Source organism: Misgurnus anguillicaudatus, chromosome 14 (genome assembly GCF_027580225.2).
Source record: "Misgurnus anguillicaudatus chromosome 14, ASM2758022v2, whole genome shotgun sequence".
In the NCBI taxonomy this organism is placed as follows: Eukaryota; Metazoa; Chordata; class Actinopteri; order Cypriniformes; family Cobitidae; genus Misgurnus; species Misgurnus anguillicaudatus.
In genome coordinates, this window is record NC_073350.2 from 30,479,187 (window position 1) to 30,501,213 (window position 22,027).

General features: G+C 40.5%; 1 protein-coding gene across 5 annotated transcripts in view; it reads right to left on the minus strand.

The window, feature by feature from the left end:
* The window catches only part of cacna2d3 (calcium channel, voltage dependent, alpha2/delta subunit 3), a 103,788-nt gene that overhangs the window by 71,594 nt on the left and 10,167 nt on the right, over positions 1 to 22,027 (minus strand). For all 5 annotated transcript variants that reach the window (XM_073876244.1, XM_073876247.1, XM_073876246.1 and 2 more), the window contains exons 6-11: positions 19,680 to 19,811; positions 19,039 to 19,099; positions 18,239 to 18,389; positions 15,288 to 15,362; positions 15,087 to 15,176; positions 13,469 to 13,582 (exon numbers count right to left, since the gene is read on the minus strand). In XM_073876244.1, the coding sequence (XP_073732345.1) occupies positions 13,469 to 13,582; positions 15,087 to 15,176; positions 15,288 to 15,362; positions 18,239 to 18,389; positions 19,039 to 19,099; positions 19,680 to 19,811 (623 nt within the window). The remainder of the gene's footprint in view (positions 1 to 13,468; positions 13,583 to 15,086; positions 15,177 to 15,287; positions 15,363 to 18,238; positions 18,390 to 19,038; positions 19,100 to 19,679; positions 19,812 to 22,027) is intronic.

Below are 22,027 nucleotides of genomic sequence, written 5' to 3' on the forward strand. Positions count from 1 at the left end.
TGTTTAGATGTATATATATGTTATATCCCTTTACTGCATGATCATGTATGTGTGATGTAACTGTGTGTTAACACTTTAGTTAGATTTTATTCACTGTAGCATGGTTCATATCTTAGGTATGAAATTATTATTCAACGTGATCTTAAACCCATGTCTTGTCTAGTATCAAATTAATCTACTCTTTATTTCCCAATCATTTCTATGTATCATATTACCATAAGCCGCATCAATGTCATTTAATATCGATTTGAAGAGTTATGGGAACAAACTTGTATCATTATGCAATTACGCAAATGTGTTGTCTGAAAGAACAAAGGCTTGTTTCCCCGCGCAATCGAACACTTCACACATTGGCCGTACACCCAAAATGGGCTGGGCGTGTGAAAGGTCAAAACGGCCTATCGCCCAAGCCATCACAGCTCATTTAGCTCAATTGCTCAGTTCGCTCAATCTCTCAATTCGAACGATTCGCTCAGTATCTCAGTCAGTGGCTTAGTTCACTCATGAGCGCTCAATCGCCCGGTTACTTAGGTAACCCGCCAGAGCAGTTTGGAAACTCGCTGAGACTCAACAAGAGTCCCTCGGATTCATCATTTGTTCTCTGAGCCCTGTCTTTCTTCGGGACAGTCTTCCTGGCTTGCACTTTGCGCTAGAGTTCGGAAAACCACGCGGACCAATCCGCCCTACGAAACAACTTAACGGACTACATCTTACGAACACATCTGGACTCTCTCTCTCTCTCCTTGCTCGCACCGCGTGCAGCAGAAACTTCGCAACGAAAACACAAAGAGCCAAATGCAAGTATAAACTTGTTTTACTCGCTGATGTTTAAGCTTTACCCCTTATAAAATTAAGGCGCTACTTAGAGATTTTCCGATGGTTTGTGCAGATGTTAAGCAATAGTGCTTTGCCAATCTTTTACTCTCTCTCTCTCTCTCTCTCTCTCTCTCTCTCTAGCTTTTTCAATCTTTACTTTCTCATCTATGTTTTATGTTATTGTATGTGTGTATGTTTAGTTAGTCGTTATGTGTACTTCATTTTATAGTTAATAAACCGGTTTGCATTTTCACAATTTAATTGTTTCTGTGTTCAATGCTCGTGAAATTAAAGTCACTATTTCTGCCTTTTGATCCAGCTACACGCTGCGAGTAGCACTGTATATCAGTGAGAAGGTTAATTTTAAAGGCCATGAAATTAACATTTCTTAGACGTTAATATACGATTATGGGTATATGTCTTCGGTGGACGAACATATTAATTAATTGTTATTATTAATTCTGCTACGCCAGGTAAAACCTGATAAACTTGTATAATTAATTACAGTTAATTATACATAATATTCCCTTTTGAGCTAAAATCTAAGATTCCCTTGGGAATCCCCGTAGTGTTTCGGTCGGAGGTTCATAGTGTTTCAAATAACGTTATTTCCCTCCTCCCGCATAAATTCGCTACATATAATGGTGGAGAATGCGGGCAGATTTAAACATTATTTTCTGAGCAAACCAGTTACAAATCAAATGTGTTTTTGCATTGTGTGAATGAAAAAGAACTATCAGCTATAACTGATTTCGTTCTTTATTTGTATGAATGAAAATGTATTTTCCTGTATCATTCTCAGGACGTAACAGACTCGCGCCCCTGTTATGTATAGTTAACTGCAGTCTTTAAGGTAACCGTATTAAAAAACACTTTGATACGCTGCATTACCGTCTGATTCCGCCTAATAAAGAGTAGAATTCCTTTATGTAGAGCGAAGCGGTGGTCGAGTGAATACTCCCATCTGATAAGGCCTTTTTGTTAAATCTCCAGGAAATTATTTACAATTAGAGAAGCTGTCTATTGTATTTTTCCATTTTATTCACGTACGTGGATTTTTAAAATTGTAAGCACCGAGGGTAAGACTTTTCAATTTTAAAGGAGATAAAAACTTGATCAAGTATTTATAGTCACAACGTATGATAAAGCACGTTGGATTCTTGTTTATTTCGTGTCCCGGTAACGTAAGCCAAAAGAGGCACCGGCTGAACACGAGCGAATTACATCCGTCGTCTTAGCAACGCAGCGGCCGCCGATGTAATTACTGTATAGAAGCGAATCTTTGTCAGTTTAAAGCGTACTACCTAGTTCTAACACTAGATGTCAGTCGTGAGTGTCTAACACTTCTTCTTCTCCATTACTCTACGTCTGACTTCCGCTTTCTTTGTTTGTTGGGCGAAATATCGCCATCTAGTGGGAAAAGCTCGCTTGGTCCTCTCATAAACTCTTTTGGGAGTGTATGACAGGAATCAAACTGGGATTTTTGACCTTACTTCAATAACTAGGTTATTCTACTACTTTGTAGTTTTATTTCCTACATATTGAATGTTATGGTCTTAAATTATAAATAATAATTAATATTGCTGTGGCTTTATTTAATTTATTATTTCTTTATTTAATTTTTAGTTTATTTTGATTTATTTTATTTTATTTTATTTCATTTTTTTGCTGGTCTCTCTCACTCCTTATTCTCCTGTTCTCTTTTCTATCGTAGAGATTGTATTTTTAATTAAGTTTAAATTTAAATTCAATGCAGCTTGATTTATTTTAAATTTTAATTGAATCAATTCTTTACTGTGAATAGAATTCAGCCCCATAAGTCCCATTCTCAGTGAATTCATTTATGTTTTAACTGGTGCAATAGGATAAGCCCCTGTGCATCTCTTGAAAGCTAACACTTGATAGATGAATCAGAGGCTTCGCCAGCGGTGAGTTCTACAAGAGACCGGTCCCGCTGAACTGACTCGAGTGTGTACAGTCGGGGTGCTGCGGTAGCTCCCTCCTTTAGCACCTTAGGCAGCAAGACACAGTGCAACCTCTGCCACCGGGCACTCCAATCGCTAACCTTGCCAGCTGACACACAAAAGCCCTAGCGGCAGTGCCAGTTGGTGGGTGACACCTTTGAGTGCGGCCCGGCGGTGTGAAGGGTGTGACTGTTGAGCGGTCGAGGTGGGGAGGGCAGAAGGCCCGGCACTCTTGGCTGCGTGCTCAGGGAAGCGCCTTGTCTCTGTGTTCCACCCTGGGTTTCCTTAAATAGTCAACGAGTGTTGGTGTAAAAGAGATGCACTTTTCTCCCCTCTGTAGCCACTAGAGGCACCAGATCCCTATCAGGTTGGGTCTAGCCCAGCCAATCTAGCTAAGCCACTCCCCTAACTCGCATGACTCCATAGTGCCCTCTCCCTGTAAGGCCCTGTCATCAAATTTAGGGTAGAGAACCTGCTAAGCTGAAACAGGAAACCCCTTTTTCCACCTCCTATCCTCTTCATTCCCCCAGCCTTAGAACTTGGTCTGTTGGCTGTCTCAATTCACACTTTCAGTTTATTTTACTATTTTTATTTATTTTATTTTATTATTTTATTATCATTTATTTGTTTTTCCTCTCTTTTGCACTTTCCTGTTTCATTTCATTTCCAGCAACCTTGCTTTATGTTTTATTTTATTTTTATCATTATAATTAATTAATTTTAATTATTTTGATTCACTTTATTTTGGGTTGAAAGAGCAAAACTGCACAAACCATTAGGAGAATTCATTAGTAATACGCTCGAATAACCAAATGTCCAAGGCGACCTATAGGTTGTAACAAAGCGACAAATTACTAAAATTTTTCCCTTATTTCCCCCACACTGATTATCTGTGCCGCCGGAGAAAGGCCCTGATAATAAGCTCATAGCCCACGTATATATATTTTATTGCCGTAGCTCGCTGAACTGTGCGGACTCGCATTGGCTCTTTGTGTTTTCTCTTCCCATCAGTGCATCAACATGTCCAGATCACCGAGCCCTGTCAACCACTGGGACCAGCTAGAGGCCTGGCTCAGCGCTGTGACATCTGAACTCCTGCCCAACCTTGAACTGCAACACTTGGAAAGAGAGCAACTCGACGGCACCCTGGACAAGTTCATAGCCCACGACCCAACGAGGAGCTACAGTCACAAGGATATAGCCAAGATCACAGGTGCCATCGCTCACAACCTCATCATCCAGCTTAAACTGGGCGAAAGGAACATCGCCCAACTGGAAGAGGATGCAGCAGCTCTACAGCTCCAAGCAGCAGAGGCACGGAGGAATCAGGAGGACGCGCAGAATCGTCTAGATCAGCTGACACAGGGATTAGAGATTCAACATCCATCGACGGAGGAGGAACACTGGAGGCTAAAGGACACGATTGGACAACTCCAAGAGGCCTTGTCAAAACTCTGCACAGACACAGAGCACAAGGAGCAACAGGAAAAGACAGCCAGAGAAGAGCTGTCTGGAAAGCTCCAGCAGGCTGAACATCTTCTAGTGAGAGCAAAGGCAGAACTGAAGGAACGTGATGCCAAGCTGAAGGCCTGTGAGAATCACCTGCGAGCGTCTCGAGATGAAGGTCGAGCTCTGGCTCAGCAACGAGACCAGGCTAGGGACGACCTTGACTCCGCCCAAAAAGAACTCATTTATGCATATAAACTGCAAGCTGAACAAGTAAGGGAAAAAGCAACCTTTCCCTTTCATTCAACCAGTGAGCCTGCACCCCCCCACCAAAGCTTTTCTGTTGAAAAGGGGGGCGGGAGCCCACTGTTAAAGACATCAGCCAGCATCCCAGAACCTCTCACTACCATAGGGGGGTGGGGACAGACGAATTTCCCGAGGTCACCTGCAGACATGCCCGGCGTGGCACCCAAAGACCTCGACAAGCTGGCTAGAAATATCCCAACATTTACCCCAGAGCCTGCAGGTGGCCATGATATCCACTCTTACCTGCAGAACATTGACTTTTATTTGCAAACACTGCCAAATGTAACCACAAGAGACAAACTGTATCTGCTACGGGTTACTTCCAGTCGTGAAGTGAGGAGTTTCCTTGACCGGCAGCCAGAAAACGTCAAGATGGATTACGAGCAGCTGCAAAAGGCCTTAATAGAAGAGTTTTCGGATCCAGAGTCAGAACAAGGACTTGTTACGGCGATGGACCTCAAACAGAGCCGAAACGAAACTCCACAGGCCTACTACAACAGACTCAGGCGAGCTTACTTTGGCTCACGGAATGAGCCAGGAATGGAGGAGGACTTTAACTTCAGGACCCTCTTCCTGCGAAATCTTCACTTCACAGTAAGCCAACACTTAGGGGTTATGGCCTGCCCTCGCACGATGACAACCAGGCAGCTGCGGGACTTGGCCCAGAAAGCTTATGGTAAACAAAGAGCGGCCTCTGAAAAGACTGTTAAAAACCCTGTCATTCTCCATGTCTCTGAACTGTACCCTGAACTACCACTGGAGGGCGCACGACAACGCCACAGTGAAAGACCTTTCAACAGAGGGCCAAGAGGGTCAAGAGACTTTAAAGCCAGCCAGGAATGGTACGGCCATGAAGGGGCTCGTCCCAAGCACCAAATGGGACGCGCCGAGAGGTCATGGAGCCGGCCAAACTCATCAGACAACCAGAAGGGTGGCGGCTCGTGGGAACCTGGCCGACGACCTAGAGGTAACCGTCCTGCACCTTGCAGATCAAATACTGGTCACAGACAACAGAGAGATCAGTCTCGCTACACACAGAGCAAGGCTAAGTCTGAACTACCCCAGAAACAGAGTGACACAGACACGTCTGAAACAGCAGAGATTCTGAGAATATTGAAGGAGTTAATCCAAAAGAGGCCCCACAAGGAGGACCACGAAGACAAACCCGACTCCTTATTCAAAGACTTTGGCATACAAACAATATCTCAAACACCAACCAACCAAAGCCTGCAAGTACCAGAGAGTGCTGTGTTAAATGTCTCCTTCCCTACAGAGTCACAAGAAACCAGCCTTAACTGCCTTCCTATTAATACCACAGCCCCAGTACCAAGCCTCCTGGGAAACCTGATCGAAAGAGGAGAAGCTAAAAAGCTATATCTATCCATCACCTTGGAAAATGAAGTTGAACTAGAAGCCCTCGTCGACACCGGAGCTGACCTAACGCTGATGTCATCCCAGCTTTTCACCAGACTCCAGAACAGAGCTAAGGCCCAAAATTTGACCCTTAAACCCCAAAGGTGTATGCTGAATGTGCAGTCTTACAGCCAGACTGAAGTTCAACTGCAACAGGTGATTCCCATCCACCTGACGATCGGTCCTATGAGCATCATACACCCTGTGTACATCTCACCAATGGACTCATACCCTCTCCTCATTGGCAAAGACCTGCTAGACCGCTTTGAACCCTTAATGGACTTTAAACAGTTAAAAATTTGGGCTCAAGTGCGAGAACCTTTACCCTTTCAATCAGCCAGATCATCTAAGGTAAACTGCCAGGTCACACAGGTCATGGACGACCCCCCAGCCAGCCGCGGGAACTTCGTCTCAGACCTAAACTTCAAAAGTTCACTGCTCTGCAATCTGCATCCAGCCAAAGACTCAGAGCCATACCCAGGACTTGACACACAAGTTCAACAAAATTTAAAAGATGCAGATGCCATGCAGGATGATGCAGATCATCAGAAACTACAAGCCTTTAACATCGCTACCCAAGCTATGTTAAACCACCTCTCAGACCCCTCCACCTACCCTATCACAAACTCTGACCTGTCTGCTGCTCCAACCCGCAAACGTCTCAACGATGTCAGGCACCTGCTGCGCATACAACACAACATCTTCTGGTATGTCCCTGATGACCGCACTACACCTGCGCTTGTGGTTCCTCAGGCCCATAGGGGGGTCATACTAATGTATGCGCATGACACAGCATGTGCCGCACAACACCGCACAAAAGCCACTTATGAAACCCCGAAACAGGTGGCATACGGGCCTGGAATGCAGCACGATGTAGCAGAACACATCAAGAAATGTCTAGTTTGCTGCCAGTTCCAACCGGCTAAGCCAAACCATGGAGCACCACTTCAAAAAAGAGGTGTCAACTTTCCAGTGTCAGACCTCCAGATAGACTGGGTTGGACCATTACCCAGGCCAACGAGGGGCAACAAACACTTTCTCACGGTCATCTGCCAATTCACAAAGTTGGCAGAATGCTTTCCAGCACCCAATGACAACACTCACCAGTATCTGGATGAACTTCATCCGGGAACGACCTTCGCTTTTCGAACGACCAAGATCTGGTACTATAGTTTCGCCCCGCCAATTCAGACAGCTCACCGTCAGCTGTCAAAGAAATTTCTGCCACACTGGACAGGACCTCATGAGATTGTGGACAAACTCTCCCCCATTGCATACCAGATCAGGATGGGCAGGAGTCAGAAGGAACCAATTTCCAGATCTGTCCATCAGAACCAAGTCAAGAGACACTCAACATTATGGCATGATAGTAAAGGGGGGACGAACCAAACTTCTCCACACTGCCTCATCACTAGAACTCTGCCACCTAGGGAACAGCCGCCAATGAAAAGAAAGAGAACTGTCCTGACCAAACAAGGACCTGCAGCGCTCGCCTATTGTTCTTTCTCTCTCTCCCTCTCTGTCACCAGGATGCTGCTGTGGATCACTGTTCTGTACATCAGCCTACATGGGGGATGGTCGCAACCTGAAATCGTGTCACCGGGTCCAGCCTCAGGCATCTTCCTAAAAGAGCAACCTGGACTCCTAATCACAAACTGCAGAACACATAGCCAAAAGGTCTACGTCCGACTCAACCCCCGTGATGTCTACAGAGCACACTACACAGCATCAGCACCAGAAACCAGTTGGGCAGGAGAACGATGGGCGCAGAACGCTATGATTCACGCAGAGGCTGACATCAAACACATGCTGTACCAACTTCAGAAGATGACTGTCACACAGGCAGGTCTTGGCGGACAAACCAAGCGTCCCAAGCGGTTCCTGGGAGCCCTACTCGGAGCTGCCGCAGCAGCCATTCCACCCTGCCTGGTACCCCTCAGCCTGGTACAGACCATTTTATCCTCTGTCACTGCAGGCCCAACAGACACCCTGCAGGCACATCTGGCCTACTCCCTAGGTAGCGTAATCTCACTAAGCATAGCCCCTGAACAAGGCGAACTTGCTTTTCTGATAAACCTGCCAATCATCGAGTCACACAACATCTACAGACTTAAAGACATTGTCCATGTTGGCTTCTGGCAGGGAAACACCCACATCAGAATACGCACCCCCGACGTTGTGGCTTACCATGACAGCAATGAACAGCTGTACCTTGCACCAAACCTGCACATGTGCAGCCTCACTAAAGACATTCATTATCTCTGCCCCAGCAAACCTTTCCTTCGGGACAACACTGACGGCATCTGTGGGCTGCGGCCCATGAAGATTGACTCTCGTTGTCCGGCCTCAGCTAAACCACGAGCCGAGGTCACTAACACCCAAGCTGAAATTGTAGGTGACCGATGGCTGGTCAACACCCCAGCCAGCACGGCCACTTTGACCTACGACCAACACTACACAGCCACCCGCATCAGTCTACCAAACCAGACGATGTGGATCCAAGTTCCCAAAGGTGTGATTCTTCACATCGATGAACTCGCACTCTATCACCTTCCCAGTGAGGAGTACCACACTGAACTGGAATTTTCAACTTTCTTCAGGGACCACAACTTCACTTTAGACCCTGAATTGGAGATGAGGATGGCAGAAGGGGGGACCCAACTAATTGATGTCACGCCCATCGACACTGCCCTCCAGGCACTTGCTCGCATGCCAGCTATGCACAGCCTCCCTGTTGTCCGAGCCTGGACCACCGCTGACACGGTACTGTGCCTCTCCACAGGGGTAGGATACGCCCTTACTCTTGGCCTCACTTTCATCCTGTACCGAAGAGTCAGCGGGATGCAGGAAACAGTGAACAAGTGCACGGCTGCCGTCCCTCGAGCCTTCAAGCGGAACCATGGGAAGCAAGACACACAAGCCGTGCAAGAGCCCAACCTCATCGAAATCACCCCTCTGCAGGCATGCCGAAGCGCTGCAGAAAATTAAGATACACCTGCCATCCAGCCCAAATGACCTGTCCAACCATCGCCTATTGAACCATCGCCCACCAAAGTCTCTCAAGACCCTGGTGGCCATGAAGGGGGGATATGTAGCAAATGGCTCGGAGTCAGATTGAGGCCATTTGGCGTCTGGATCGTAAACAGCCCTAAAATTGTGACTTTAGATAACCCTGTGTCCTGATAACACAATCACCCAGATATCTACCACCTATCAAGGCTGTAAAGTGGGCGACAATTAAAACAAATGCAGTCTTCAAAGGAGCTTCAAAGGAAACCCACCAGAGAAACCTGAGAGCCGTTCGTTCGACGATCGCCAGAGACACAGCTGGGGTCACAGACTATACGTCTGTGATGAAACCACATTCAAAGATCACAATGAGCTGTTTAGATGTATATATATGTTATATCCCTTTACTGCATGATCATGTATGTGTGATGTAACTGTGTGTTAACACTTTAGTTAGATTTTATTCACTGTAGCATGGTTCATATCTTAGGTATGAAATTATTATTCAACGTGATCTTAAACCCATGTCTTGTCTAGTATCAAATTAATCTACTCTTTATTTCCCAATCATTTCTATGTATCATATTACCATAAGCCGCATCAATGTCATTTAATATCGATTTGAAGAGTTATGGGAACAAACTTGTATCATTATGCAATTACGCAAATGTGTTGTCTGAAAGAACAAAGGCTTGTTTCCCCGCGCAATCGAACACTTCACACATTGGCCGTACACCCAAAATGGGCTGGGCGTGTGAAAGGTCAAAACGGCCTATCGCCCAAGCCATCACAGCTCATTTAGCTCAATTGCTCAGTTCGCTCAATCTCTCAATTCGAACGATTCGCTCAGTATCTCAGTCAGTGGCTTAGTTCACTCATGAGCGCTCAATCGCCCGGTTACTTAGGTAACCCGCCAGAGCAGTTTGGAAACTCGCTGAGACTCAACAAGAGTCCCTCGGATTCATCATTTGTTCTCTGAGCCCTGTCTTTCTTCGGGACAGTCTTCCTGGCTTGCACTTTGCGCTAGAGTTCGGAAAACCACGCGGACCAATCCGCCCTACGAAACAACTTAACGGACTACATCTTACGAACACATCTGGACTCTCTCTCTCTCTCCTTGCTCGCACCGCGTGCAGCAGAAACTTCGCAACGAAAACACAAAGAGCCAAATGCAAGTATAAACTTGTTTTACTCGCTGATGTTTAAGCTTTACCCCTTATAAAATTAAGGCGCTACTTAGAGATTTTCCGATGGTTTGTGCAGATGTTAAGCAATAGTGCTTTGCCAATCTTTTACTCTCTCTCTCTCTCTCTCTCTCTCTCTCTCTCTAGCTTTTTCAATCTTTACTTTCTCATCTATGTTTTATGTTATTGTATGTGTGTATGTTTAGTTAGTCGTTATGTGTACTTCATTTTATAGTTAATAAACCGGTTTGCATTTTCACAATTTAATTGTTTCTGTGTTCAATGCTCGTGAAATTAAAGTCACTATTTCTGCCTTTTGATCCAGCTACACGCTGCGAGTAGCACTGTATATCAGTGAGAAGGTTAATTTTAAAGGCCATGAAATTAACATTTCTTAGACGTTAATATACGATTATGGGTATATGTCTTCGGTGGACGAACATATTAATTAATTGTTATTATTAATTCTGCTACGCCAGGTAAAACCTGATAAACTTGTATAATTAATTACAGTTAATTATACATAATATTCCCTTTTGAGCTAAAATCTAAGATTCCCTTGGGAATCCCCGTAGTGTTTCGGTCGGAGGTTCATAGTGTTTCAAATAACGTTATTTCCCTCCTCCCGCATAAATTCGCTACAGCAGTCTCTCTAAATTTAAATAAAAAATCAGTTCATTCCCCACAATGCAATTTCCAAATGTCAGTATAAAACCTGATTACTTGTTTGCTCAATTGAAAACAACCGCCTCGCCGCATTTACTTAATTACACAACTGGTGTAACAAATAAGCCTGGATAAATGTTTGCCATATGTTGTAAGATTTAGTAGATTTATGTGTTCAGATTCATCCGTCCACTTGTTCACACGGAGGTGGCGTCAAAATACATCTGCAAAATTTCAATCTTACACTATCTTTTCATTTGTTCCTTCAATGTTCCCGTTTTCCTCTTCCATTCCTCCATTTCTCAGTACATTGCTCCTGTCGCCTATGTATAAATGGTTTTTGATTCTAGCCAATACTGTGCGGTTACACCGCAGTGGGCCAGCGACAATTCACACACACACATTCAATCCACACACACTTACTGCAGGCTGTAAAAATGTATTTCATCCCCCACCGATCCGAACACGAGACCGCAGCCTTACACGTAGGCTAGAAGTACAATATACGGTTGCAGTATTTTAAGAACGTATCTGGTACAATCTCAGAGCCGTCGGCTGTCCCCGGGGTCGCTTAGGTGACTGATTCAGCACTGCCGAGGGCAGGTACAGGTGTGAACTATCTGAGTCAGTTTATTCAACATTTTTTAGCCCATGTTTGAAGAGTGTGTCAAACACACTGGTGCTCTCAGCAACTCAATAAACATTAGCACACGCTTTCAGACAGAATATTGCCACAGGAGTTGAACACAATTCCTCAAAATGTCAGCTTTTCTCAAAAGGGAATTTATCCTGGAGGGGCGACTATATGTAAAAGTCATGGGCACAGAAATACATGGTTTATGGGGACAATTCAATAGATGCAATGCAATTTATAATGTATAAACTGTAAATTATATTCCCCTAGCCTACCCCAGTCCCTAACCCTAACCATCACAAAAACTTGTTGGCAGTCTTTAATCTATGAAAAAAAGTAATTTTTTTAAGACATTTCGTTTTTGGTCACACTTTATTTTATGGTATCACTGTTACAGTGTAATTATACATTTAAGTACTAAGTAATAATCCACAACATGTACTTACTATAGGGTTGGGGTTAGGATTAGGGTTTGGTTAGGGTTAGTTGCATGTAATTATGCATAATTAACTGTTATTACTATAATAATTACATGTAGCATGTGTAACAAAGACACCATAAAATAAAGTGTTACCCAGTTTTTTTACATGTTTATAGCATTATAAAAATGTTATTATACACGATTCATGTCCCTGACGCACACACACACACACACACATACAGAGAGAGAGAAATTATATATATGGGAGTTCAGAAATCTAAACCTAGTGAAAACATTTCTGTTGTGCATTGCTTTTTAATTTAACTCTTTCCCCGCCATTGACGAGTTATCTCGTAAATATAAAAGAAAACATTTCCCTGCCAATGACACGTTCCTGACGAGTTTTTACGGTAATCTGTAATTCCGCTATTATACACTAGGTGGCATTCTTGCCTAAATTATAAAAAATTGATGCAAAAACTTATTTTATTTATTTTAAAATACATGTATGTTTTGATAATCTTTTGAATCTGATCTCTTCCTTTACAAAAATGCAATCATTTTAGCTTTTTGCTCAAAATTAGTATTTTCGAAGAAACCTACCCAAAAAGGTTATAAAAAGAGAACAAATGAAGATGGGATTAAACGTTTTTTTCCTGTATTGTTTGTTTGAAAGCAGAGGGTCTGTTCTTTCATTTGATATGTCTGTATGTTTATATATTTATAGAAAAACATTTTCCTGGAAGGCATTTTGTAAAAATCACAAAAAATGCTGGCGGGCAACTTTAAAAAACAGTTAATAGTGAGTTAATAGAAACCCTTTCATTACAAATTTAATTATTATAAAACATAAACATTTAACATTTTCAATTAAAAATGAATACAACAACCTTTCCACGTTTAAATAGTTTAATACACTGTAAAAAATACTTTGCTGCCTTAAAATTTTTTGTTGAATTAACTCAGATTTACAAGTCATTTCAACTTACTATTTATCTTGACTAGAGATGAGTTGTTATAACTACAGGTGAGTTGTTATAACTTATAAAATTAAGTTGACTTCGCAACTATATTTTATAGGTTGTGAAAACTCATCTCTGTTGACATGACTTGTAAATCTAGGTTGATTTAACAAAATTATGCACTGATATATCAGCCAAAAATCGGTATCGGCACATAAAGCATTATTTCCCTATCGGACATTCGCTGATGATCTGTGCAGTGCAGATTATATCCTCGCAATCAAAATGACGTAATACTTTGAAACAAATAGTAAAATGCAAAACAAGTAACGAGTACACTGTAAAAAATACTTTGCTGCCTTAAAATTTTTTTTGTTGTTAAATCAACTCATTGATTTACAAGTCATGTCAACTTACTATTATTTATCTTGACAAGTGATGAGTTGTTACAACTTATAAAATGAAGTTGACATTTTCAACTATATTTTATAAGATATAAGTAAACTCATCTCTAGTCAAGATAAATAGCAAGTTGAAATGACCACAAAAAAATTAAGGCAGCAAAGTATTTTTTACAATGTATCTATCGGTATCAGTAATATCATCGAATGTATTGATGCATCCCAGATTAAAGTGTCTAGTTTTACCTTTCGATCAGGTAAGTTGTACTTGGCAAAAACATCATCATACATTTCAGTCGCTCCGTCTGTGATCAGCATAATCGCCTGACTACATGTACTTCCACGACCAGTCTGATTAATCTGGAGAGAGAGAGAGAGAGAGAGAGAGAGAGAGAGAGATTTATTAAATACTAAAAAGAGAAAAACAAATAAAAAGTATAATAAATAGAATTAAAAAACTGTAAAACACAAGCATCAGACGGGATTGGAGACAGAGAGATTAAGAAGAAGAACAGACATGGCAGAGTAAGGAAGAGAGGTTATTACAACAATTTACTACAACATTCATAACAGCAAAACAAATTTTCTATGAAAGCAAGAATTTACTATGTAGTATGAACAAATTTCAACTATTAAACAGATATCATATAGCACTTGTGAGATTTAATAACACATAAAGCAATTTTGGTTAACAATAGAATGAATATTAGTAGGGAACGTAGAAGAAACAAACAAAAAATAATCTTCAGCGTGATGCATGCAGCTCCATTATCAGCCGTAATGAGGCTTTAACAGATGAGCTGATGTCTGTGAAAGAGCTCTGTAATGCATTGTATTCATTTTTCTAAAGAGATTTTGTGTTTCAATAGTAGCAAGAAACTGACTTGATGTACAAAGCTAAAGTTTGCAGTATTACAAACTTGCTTTCAATTAAATATGTCTAAATTAAATAGTTTTCTGTTCTGTTTTAATTTAATGTATTGTGTTATAATATTGTTGAGGAAAAGAGCAGATAAAGCAAAATGTAAGTATTTCTTGCAAGCAATTGATTTGCTGCTAAACTAGGGTGACCATACGTGCCATTCTTCCCGGACGCGTCCTGGCCAGGATTTCGGGTTCGCCTTCCGGAAGTCGTAATTTTCGACCGCATACGCATAGATGATTATTATTATTATTATTACAGAAAAGCAACCATTACATTTTAAGGTAAGAATGAAACTACAATTGTATGTTTTTAACTGAATTGCGTATGCGGTCAACAAATACGACTTCTGGAAGACGCACCGAAATCCCGGCCAGGACGGTCCGGGAAGAATGGCACGTATGGTCACCCTATGCTAAACAAACTTTATGCATTATGGTAAAAAAAAGCTTTACATTACTTCTGCTTTTTGCGTGCATTTTAGTTTAAAGCTGCATTTAATTTTTCCCTTTTTTTACTTTCAACCAATCAGAACCAAACACCGCATGCGGTCATTTAAAGGGGCCGGACGCTTGGTTTTTACGATTACCATATTAATGGTCTGACTCTAATGAATGTGACAAATACAGATATAACCCCCTCCTCCTTTCTGCCTCCTGTTTTCTCCTCCCCGTTTCTGCAAGAGTAGTGGCCTGAGAAAAGAGATAAAGGGTGCGCCTGGACTGACTTTGAACGCTATCTCGTTTGCAATTGCCTTCATCAGCTTATTAATCAGCGCTGCCAATTACAGCAATTAATCACAGCGAGAGATAGAGGTGTCGCTGCGAGGGGCGTTACAGGGAGATTACTGCAGCGTCGCAACACCGGCAGAGACCAAATGCACAAAGACTTTTGTGAGGGGTAAAACGTTGTGATCTCATGGCTTTTGTAATCTTTACCCACCTCATTTAAGATTGTGAACGCCTCGCTCAGCGCATTGCCCAGCAGTCCGATTCCTTTGGCGAATAACTTGTCCAGGTGCTCTTTAAAGTGCTGATAAATAAGAACATGAGAAATGCCTTTCTGATATGTTTCAATTTCACTGAAAACGAGGTAATTACTGAAAGAACGTGCGAGCGATTATTTGAGAAAAGAAAGACATACATCCTTATTAGTGCTGTCGGCTTGAACTAGGGTTCCATTCAGACAGGGTTCCACATAATGAATCTCCTGGTTGTACTGAGAAAACACAGTAAAATATTAGACACTGATCAAAGGTGAAAAAATTAATGTATGCTAAGTGTGCTCCATTCGTAGGTATTAATGGGGTCAAATCATGAAAATGTTTATTTTAAAATCGATAAAGAATATCATACGCTTTAAAAAATGAACACAACCTTTTTAGTAAACCCATGAAAAAAATCTGAACCCTTCACAACATTTAAAATACATTTAAAATACAATGCTAACTTACACTGTAAAAAAAATGGTCCCTGGCGGTACCATTTCTAAAAGTACACCTTTGCACCTAAAGAGTTCATATTAGTAAATGATGGTGCTTTTCCATTGCATATGGCTTGGTACTATAGGTCTTTTCGGGTCTAAAGAAATGTACCCGACCCGAAATGCAGTGTTGTGCGTGAACGCGTTCATTGAACGAAAGTTCATGAACTCGTTCATATTTTGGGCGAACTTGAACTGAACGTACTGTATTACTGCCTGATGAACATTACTGTGAACTCGTTCATTCTGGTGTTTGTGAACGGCACACTCTCTCAGCTTAACCTTGTCAGATTTCTATAGAGTCTCCCAGGCAAAACCCGGCTAAAACACACTGACCTTAATGTGTAGCGGAAAAACACCCAATCTGGCAACACCAGTGTTTTACGGCTGCATGCATCATCAAAACAAAAAGCAGCATACGCACAACTGGCGCAACATTATAGAATGTCTCTAAACAGGTTCAAGCTCACTTTTAGGGGAAAACAAACTAGACTTCTCATTGACTTCCATATAAAATAGCGGTAAAAAGCAACGTTCGTACACACCCGGCAGGCGTAAATAACTTATAGGAATATTCCATTTTCTTAAAAGAAAAATCCAGATAATTTACTCACCACCATGTCTTCCAAAATGTTGATGTCTTTCTTTGTTCAGTCGAGAAGAAATTATGTTTTTTGAGGAAAACATTGCAGGATTTTTCTCATTTTAATGGACTTTTAACATTTAATACTTAACTCAACACTTAACAGGTTTTTTCAACGGAGTTTCAAAGGTCTATAAACGATCCCAAACGAGGCATAAGGGTCTTATCTAGCGAAACGATTGTCATTTTTGACAAGAAAAATAAAAAATATGCTCTTTTAAACTACAACTTTTCGTCTAGGTCCTGTCCAGCGCAACCTAACGTAAATGCGTAGTGACGTAGGGAGGTCACGTGTTACATATATAAAACGCAAATTTGCGGACCATTGTAAACAATAAACTGACACAAAGACATTAATTAGTATCATTCCACATACAACAACGCAGGAACGCTCCTTTTTCAACACACTTGTAAACACTGGGGCGGAGTTTCGCGTTCGTCTTCTGTGACCTCTTGACGTCATGACGTATTGCGTGGGGTCACGCTGACGCATCACGACTGGATCTAGACGAGAAGTTGTGGTTTAGGGGTGGATATTTTTTATTTTTCATGTCAAAAATGACGGTCGTTTCGCTGGATGGGACCCTTGTGCCTCGTTTGGGATCGTTTAGAGTCATTTGAAACTCAGTTGAAAAAAACTGTTACGTGTTGAGTTAAGTATTAAATGTTGGGCTCTATTAAAGTCCATTAAAATGAGAAAAATCCTGCAATGTTTACCTAAAAAACATAATTTCTTCTCAACTGAACAAAGAAAGACATCAACATTTTGGATGACATGGTGGTGAGTAAATTATCTGGATTTTTCTTTTAAGAAAATTGAATATTCCTTTAAGAAATCACTCAGATTAAACATGTCGAGTAATTTATCTGTCCACCCTGCCTGCCATAGAGCGCGAAAGATAAATTAACACATTTAATTTGGTGAATATAAAAACATGTCCCTTTCATTCTCAAAGAGTCAAATTTGTGTAACAACGCTCCCCATTGGCCAGAGGTGTCCCGGACATTTACTCGTACCTCATCGAGTCAACAGGGAAGCCAGTGAATGATTTTACTTCGTATTTGAAAGTTACTTAGTATTTATATGTCTTTATAATTAGAGTACTAAGTGCACTTTTCTGTCCAGCCATACAACTAACCTAATTGATATTTTCAGCAATCACTGGATAGCGTACATCCTAACCCAAACCCCAAATCTAACCCCAACCCCAAGCAACAATGATTTAAAAACAGAAAAAATTAGAAAACAATACATAAAATGACACGAAAAAGAAAGTCGTGCCACGGACACTAAAAACTATTTATAGACTTTTGTGCTGATTGACACGAAAAAGACATTCGTGCTCAAGACATGAAAAAAGCTGAATTTCGTGCCATGGTCAATTTTTTGTGACTATAACACGACTTATGGTGAGATCATGTTGGCAGATCACTGATTGGTGACTACCAGCGTCATTGCCAAACGCAAGCTTATCTCACCCTCGTACGCCGTTTAGCAAGTGATGTCATCATTTGTGCTTTATTGCCTTTTTAGGGGTGGAAAACATCCACATGCGGAAAATCAAGAACTCCATTCCATCAATGTGCTCTGTTGTGTTGTGAATTTGTTTGTATCATGTTTACAATGATGTCATGGCAGTAGAGGTGGCGTAACTATAACGATAAGTCTATAATCCCACCCACTTTAAAGTGGTACTAAACTGCAGTGGAAGAACCGAGCCAAAGTAAAACATGCCTTGCAATAAAAAAAGCACCGTTAGAAGTACATATTGGTAGCAAAGAGTGCATAATAGTACCTCAAAGTTACATACTCCAATTTATATACAGATGTATACCTATCTGGACCTAAAGGGTATACATATTAGGACTTTTTTAAGGGTACCACACAACCAGTGACAGCTAGGGATCCTTTTTGACCATTTTTTCTTACATTATATCTAGCAAACATCTTTCTTTCAAATCAGCTCACCGCAATAATATTGAAGTAGTCGTCATCCCCGAGTGTGTCCAGTATGGATGCGACAGTCTGTCGAGCTATAGTGAGTCTTAGACCCTTCATACTTCCACTGACATCCACCAGAATCACAACATCTTTAGGAGACGTGGCTGCTTGGATATACCTGAGATAACAAACATCTGGATGGATGAACTTTTGGATCTGGAGCTTCAATCTTCCAATAATACCCATGATTTTTGGCAAATGGACACATAACGAAATGATCAATGAAATTAAATCATTCACCGCCAGCCTTTTTGAGAAAAGTTGCCCACCTGCATTTTTGTGATTTTAACAAAATTTTCACAAAATTCCTTGCAGGAAAAATTATTTTCTATAAATATATAAACATACAAATGATATCAAATTAAAGAACACACCCTCTGCTTTTAAACAAACAATAAACAAACAAACAAACAAACAAACAAAATGGGGAAAAAAACGTTTCATTATATATTTACTTTTTCTACTTAATTTAACCACTGAAATATGGATATTTCTCTTAAAAAATACAACATTTTGAGCAAAAAGCTTAAAAAATTGCGTTTTTGTAAAGGAATTTATGTTAGAGATCATTATAAATAAATCATTAAATCTTTTTAACTTCCGTTTTTGATAAATTCGGTTTGGCGGTATTACACTTTCACTTTGAAATTCGTCCAGAAAGGCATATTTATTAGTTAAATATGAACTCATAAATGACGAGATAACTCGTCAATGGCGGTGAATGAGTTAAGAAAACTACATTCAAAAGTGCTGTAAATGGATCGTACCACTTTCGATTTCTGCAGTCGAATGAAATGACACCATTTTCATCTGGATGCCACTTTACACCTTCGAACACACAAATATAAAGATTTTTACATTAAACTCGAGGGTCACATATTTAATATGAATGAATTTCATCGATTGACAAATATTTTTCTATTAATTTGAATAAATTGTTAAAAACAATATTTATGGTTAAGGGTATGTAAGTAAATCTGTTATCTGGTATTAACCATCACTGTCATTAAAACAGAAATTTAATTAATCATTTTCGAAGATGGGAAATGGATTTCTCATAATTAATAACACTAAGTAACAATTACTTAACCAAAAACTGCTGTTACATAAATAAATCTACATCAAGATTTTAATGTTGTATTTTGTGCAGACTCTTTAGTTAGAAATTGAATCTCTGCAGTCGTGTTCTCCGCCATCTGTTTAGCACAAATAGCTCATCTATGTAAATTCAGCATAATATTACACAATGTAAATGTGCTCGAGTTACAGAACTCCAGCAGAGGCTTTGATTAATGGAATGAATTTCCTTTATGTCCTCTCTGGTGGTCTGTAAAATTAAAACATTAGCAAAATCAGCCAGTTTGATCCTCATCAATTTCGGTTCTGACATGGTGTACACTTTACGCACCTGGGTATTGTCTGAAGAAACCTTTAGCGCTTCCAAAGTACTGCCAAATAAGGGATGGGTCTCTTTTGTAGTTATCCACGAAAACTTTGTTTAACGCTTCAGACCAATAAACACCATTAACAATGTCAGGGTCTAAAAGAATTCAATAGAAAGAGAAAAAGAAATATTTATTTAAAGCATAATTAGCAATCATCACCAGAACAGTTTTAATTTGACGTTTAAAGGTGCAGTGTGTAATTTTTTAGAAAGATCTCTTGACAGAAATGCAAAATAATATACAAAACTATATTATCAGGGGTGTATAAAGACCTTTCATAATGAACCGTGTTTATTAACTTAGAACGAGACGTTTTGATCTACATACACAGAGGGTCCCCTTACATGGAAGTCGCCATTTTGTGCCGCCATTTTCTACAGAAGCCCTTAACGGAAATTTTTTTTACTTAGTTCTCTCCGACGATGACACGTTTGTCTGGTGGCGGCTACCGTAGCTTCTCTATGTGTTTCAAAAGCGAGGGGTGAGCTGTGGACTGAGCCGTTGGTTGCAATTCGGAACCTCACCACTAGATGCCGCTAAAATTTACACACTGCACCTTTAACTCTACAGTACTACAGTAATTCAACCTGACTCCATAAAAACCTCTCCCCTTTGTCCTTCTATCTCACCAAGTGATGTCATTGAAAGGCCATTATGGGCTCGCACAAGGGACGATGTGCATCCAGCGTCCATGAGCTTCTCTATATCTCAGAGTACAACTGCTTTAAGAGTGATTACTCACGGCGCTCTTCACCGGGGCATTGAGCCCTTGGCTTTGTTCACTGTGGTGTCCCCAGGTAGTTATTGACCCATAGAGCTGCACTGACACTGAGGAGTCTGTTCTTGGATCAGTAACTTCAGAATGACCGGAGGTGGTCGGCTATTACCACTGATGGTGACACATCAACTTCTCTCTCTGTACCTTTCGTACAGCAAATCACTTTCTATCGGGAATTTGTGTCTCATTTAAATATAAATCTTTATAATCAAATTTCTTGGTTAATTCGCACAAATGGCCTCACTTGTCTTTGTCTTTTAGTCATTAAAAATGACACACAAAACCAGAAAGTGAGGGTTTGGCTGGTTAAAGCTGCAGTTGGTAACTTTTGCCTCTTTATCGCCATCTCTGTTTGAAACAGGAAATTTCAGGTTACCTTACACCTTTAAATTTAAAAAACAGACATTTGCCCTTCGCTTATACTATGGCTAAAAAACTTAATAACATGTTTGGCTCTTGAAAAGCTTACATATGTAATAAGAAAGAAACCTTCTGAAATTTTTTATATCTGGAGGATGTTCCTAAATTTTGTAAAAAAATGGAGATATTGAAAAAGCTTTGGATGTGTGAAATTATAGAATGTAAGATGTGTTTTATTTATTTTTTATTTAATTTAATTATTGATTTGTATTTTACCGAGCCCCTAAGGTGACATTGGAGTAAAAAAAAATAAAGTTAAGTTTCACGTGCGCACGCGAAACTAAACTTTAAAAAATTCTGCACATGAAGGTTTGGCGTGAGCGATACGCAATAGTTTCACGTGTGCACGCTGTAGTTTCACGTGCGCGCGCGAAACTAAACTTTATTTCGTTTTTGCTCCATGTCCCCGCAGCGTTTATTTATTACTTATTTTATTTTTATTATTTTTAAATCCTGCCTGGGGTAAGAGGTTTTGGGGTTTTTCTGTTCTAAATATTGTGTAAAATCTCAATAAAGAGATGTTCTACAAAAAATATACAAAAAAATACGGACATTTACTGCAAAATCTAACCTGACAGATCAAGTTTATATAGTGAATCGTGGTAAGCTATGGAGACCGTTTTGAACATTGATTGCTCAATAACATATTTTTGTTTATTTTTGTTTATTTGTGGATGCAACTTAAAGGGCACATATCATTAAAATCGGACTTTTCCATGTTTAAGTGCTATAATTGGGTCCCCAGTGCTTCTATCAACCTAGAAAATGTGAAAAATATCAACCCAGTAACTTAGTTTGGTAAATCATTTTCTGCGAACATGTGAAAAAATAGGTCATTGAAATTTGGCTCCCTTTGTGATGTCAGAAGGGGATAATACCCCCCTTAATCTGCACTATCCAACCACGACACTGCCATTTAGTGCAGAGATCAGCTCATTTGCATTCAAATGGACAAAAAGCTCCCAAAAGCGGCACATTTTTGCTCACACCCACAAAGTTTTTTAACATGCTATAATAAATAATCTGTGGGGTATTTTGAGCTAAAACTTTACATACCTTTTTGGGGACATCAAAGATTTATTTCACATCCTACAAAAGTTGTGTAAAATGCCC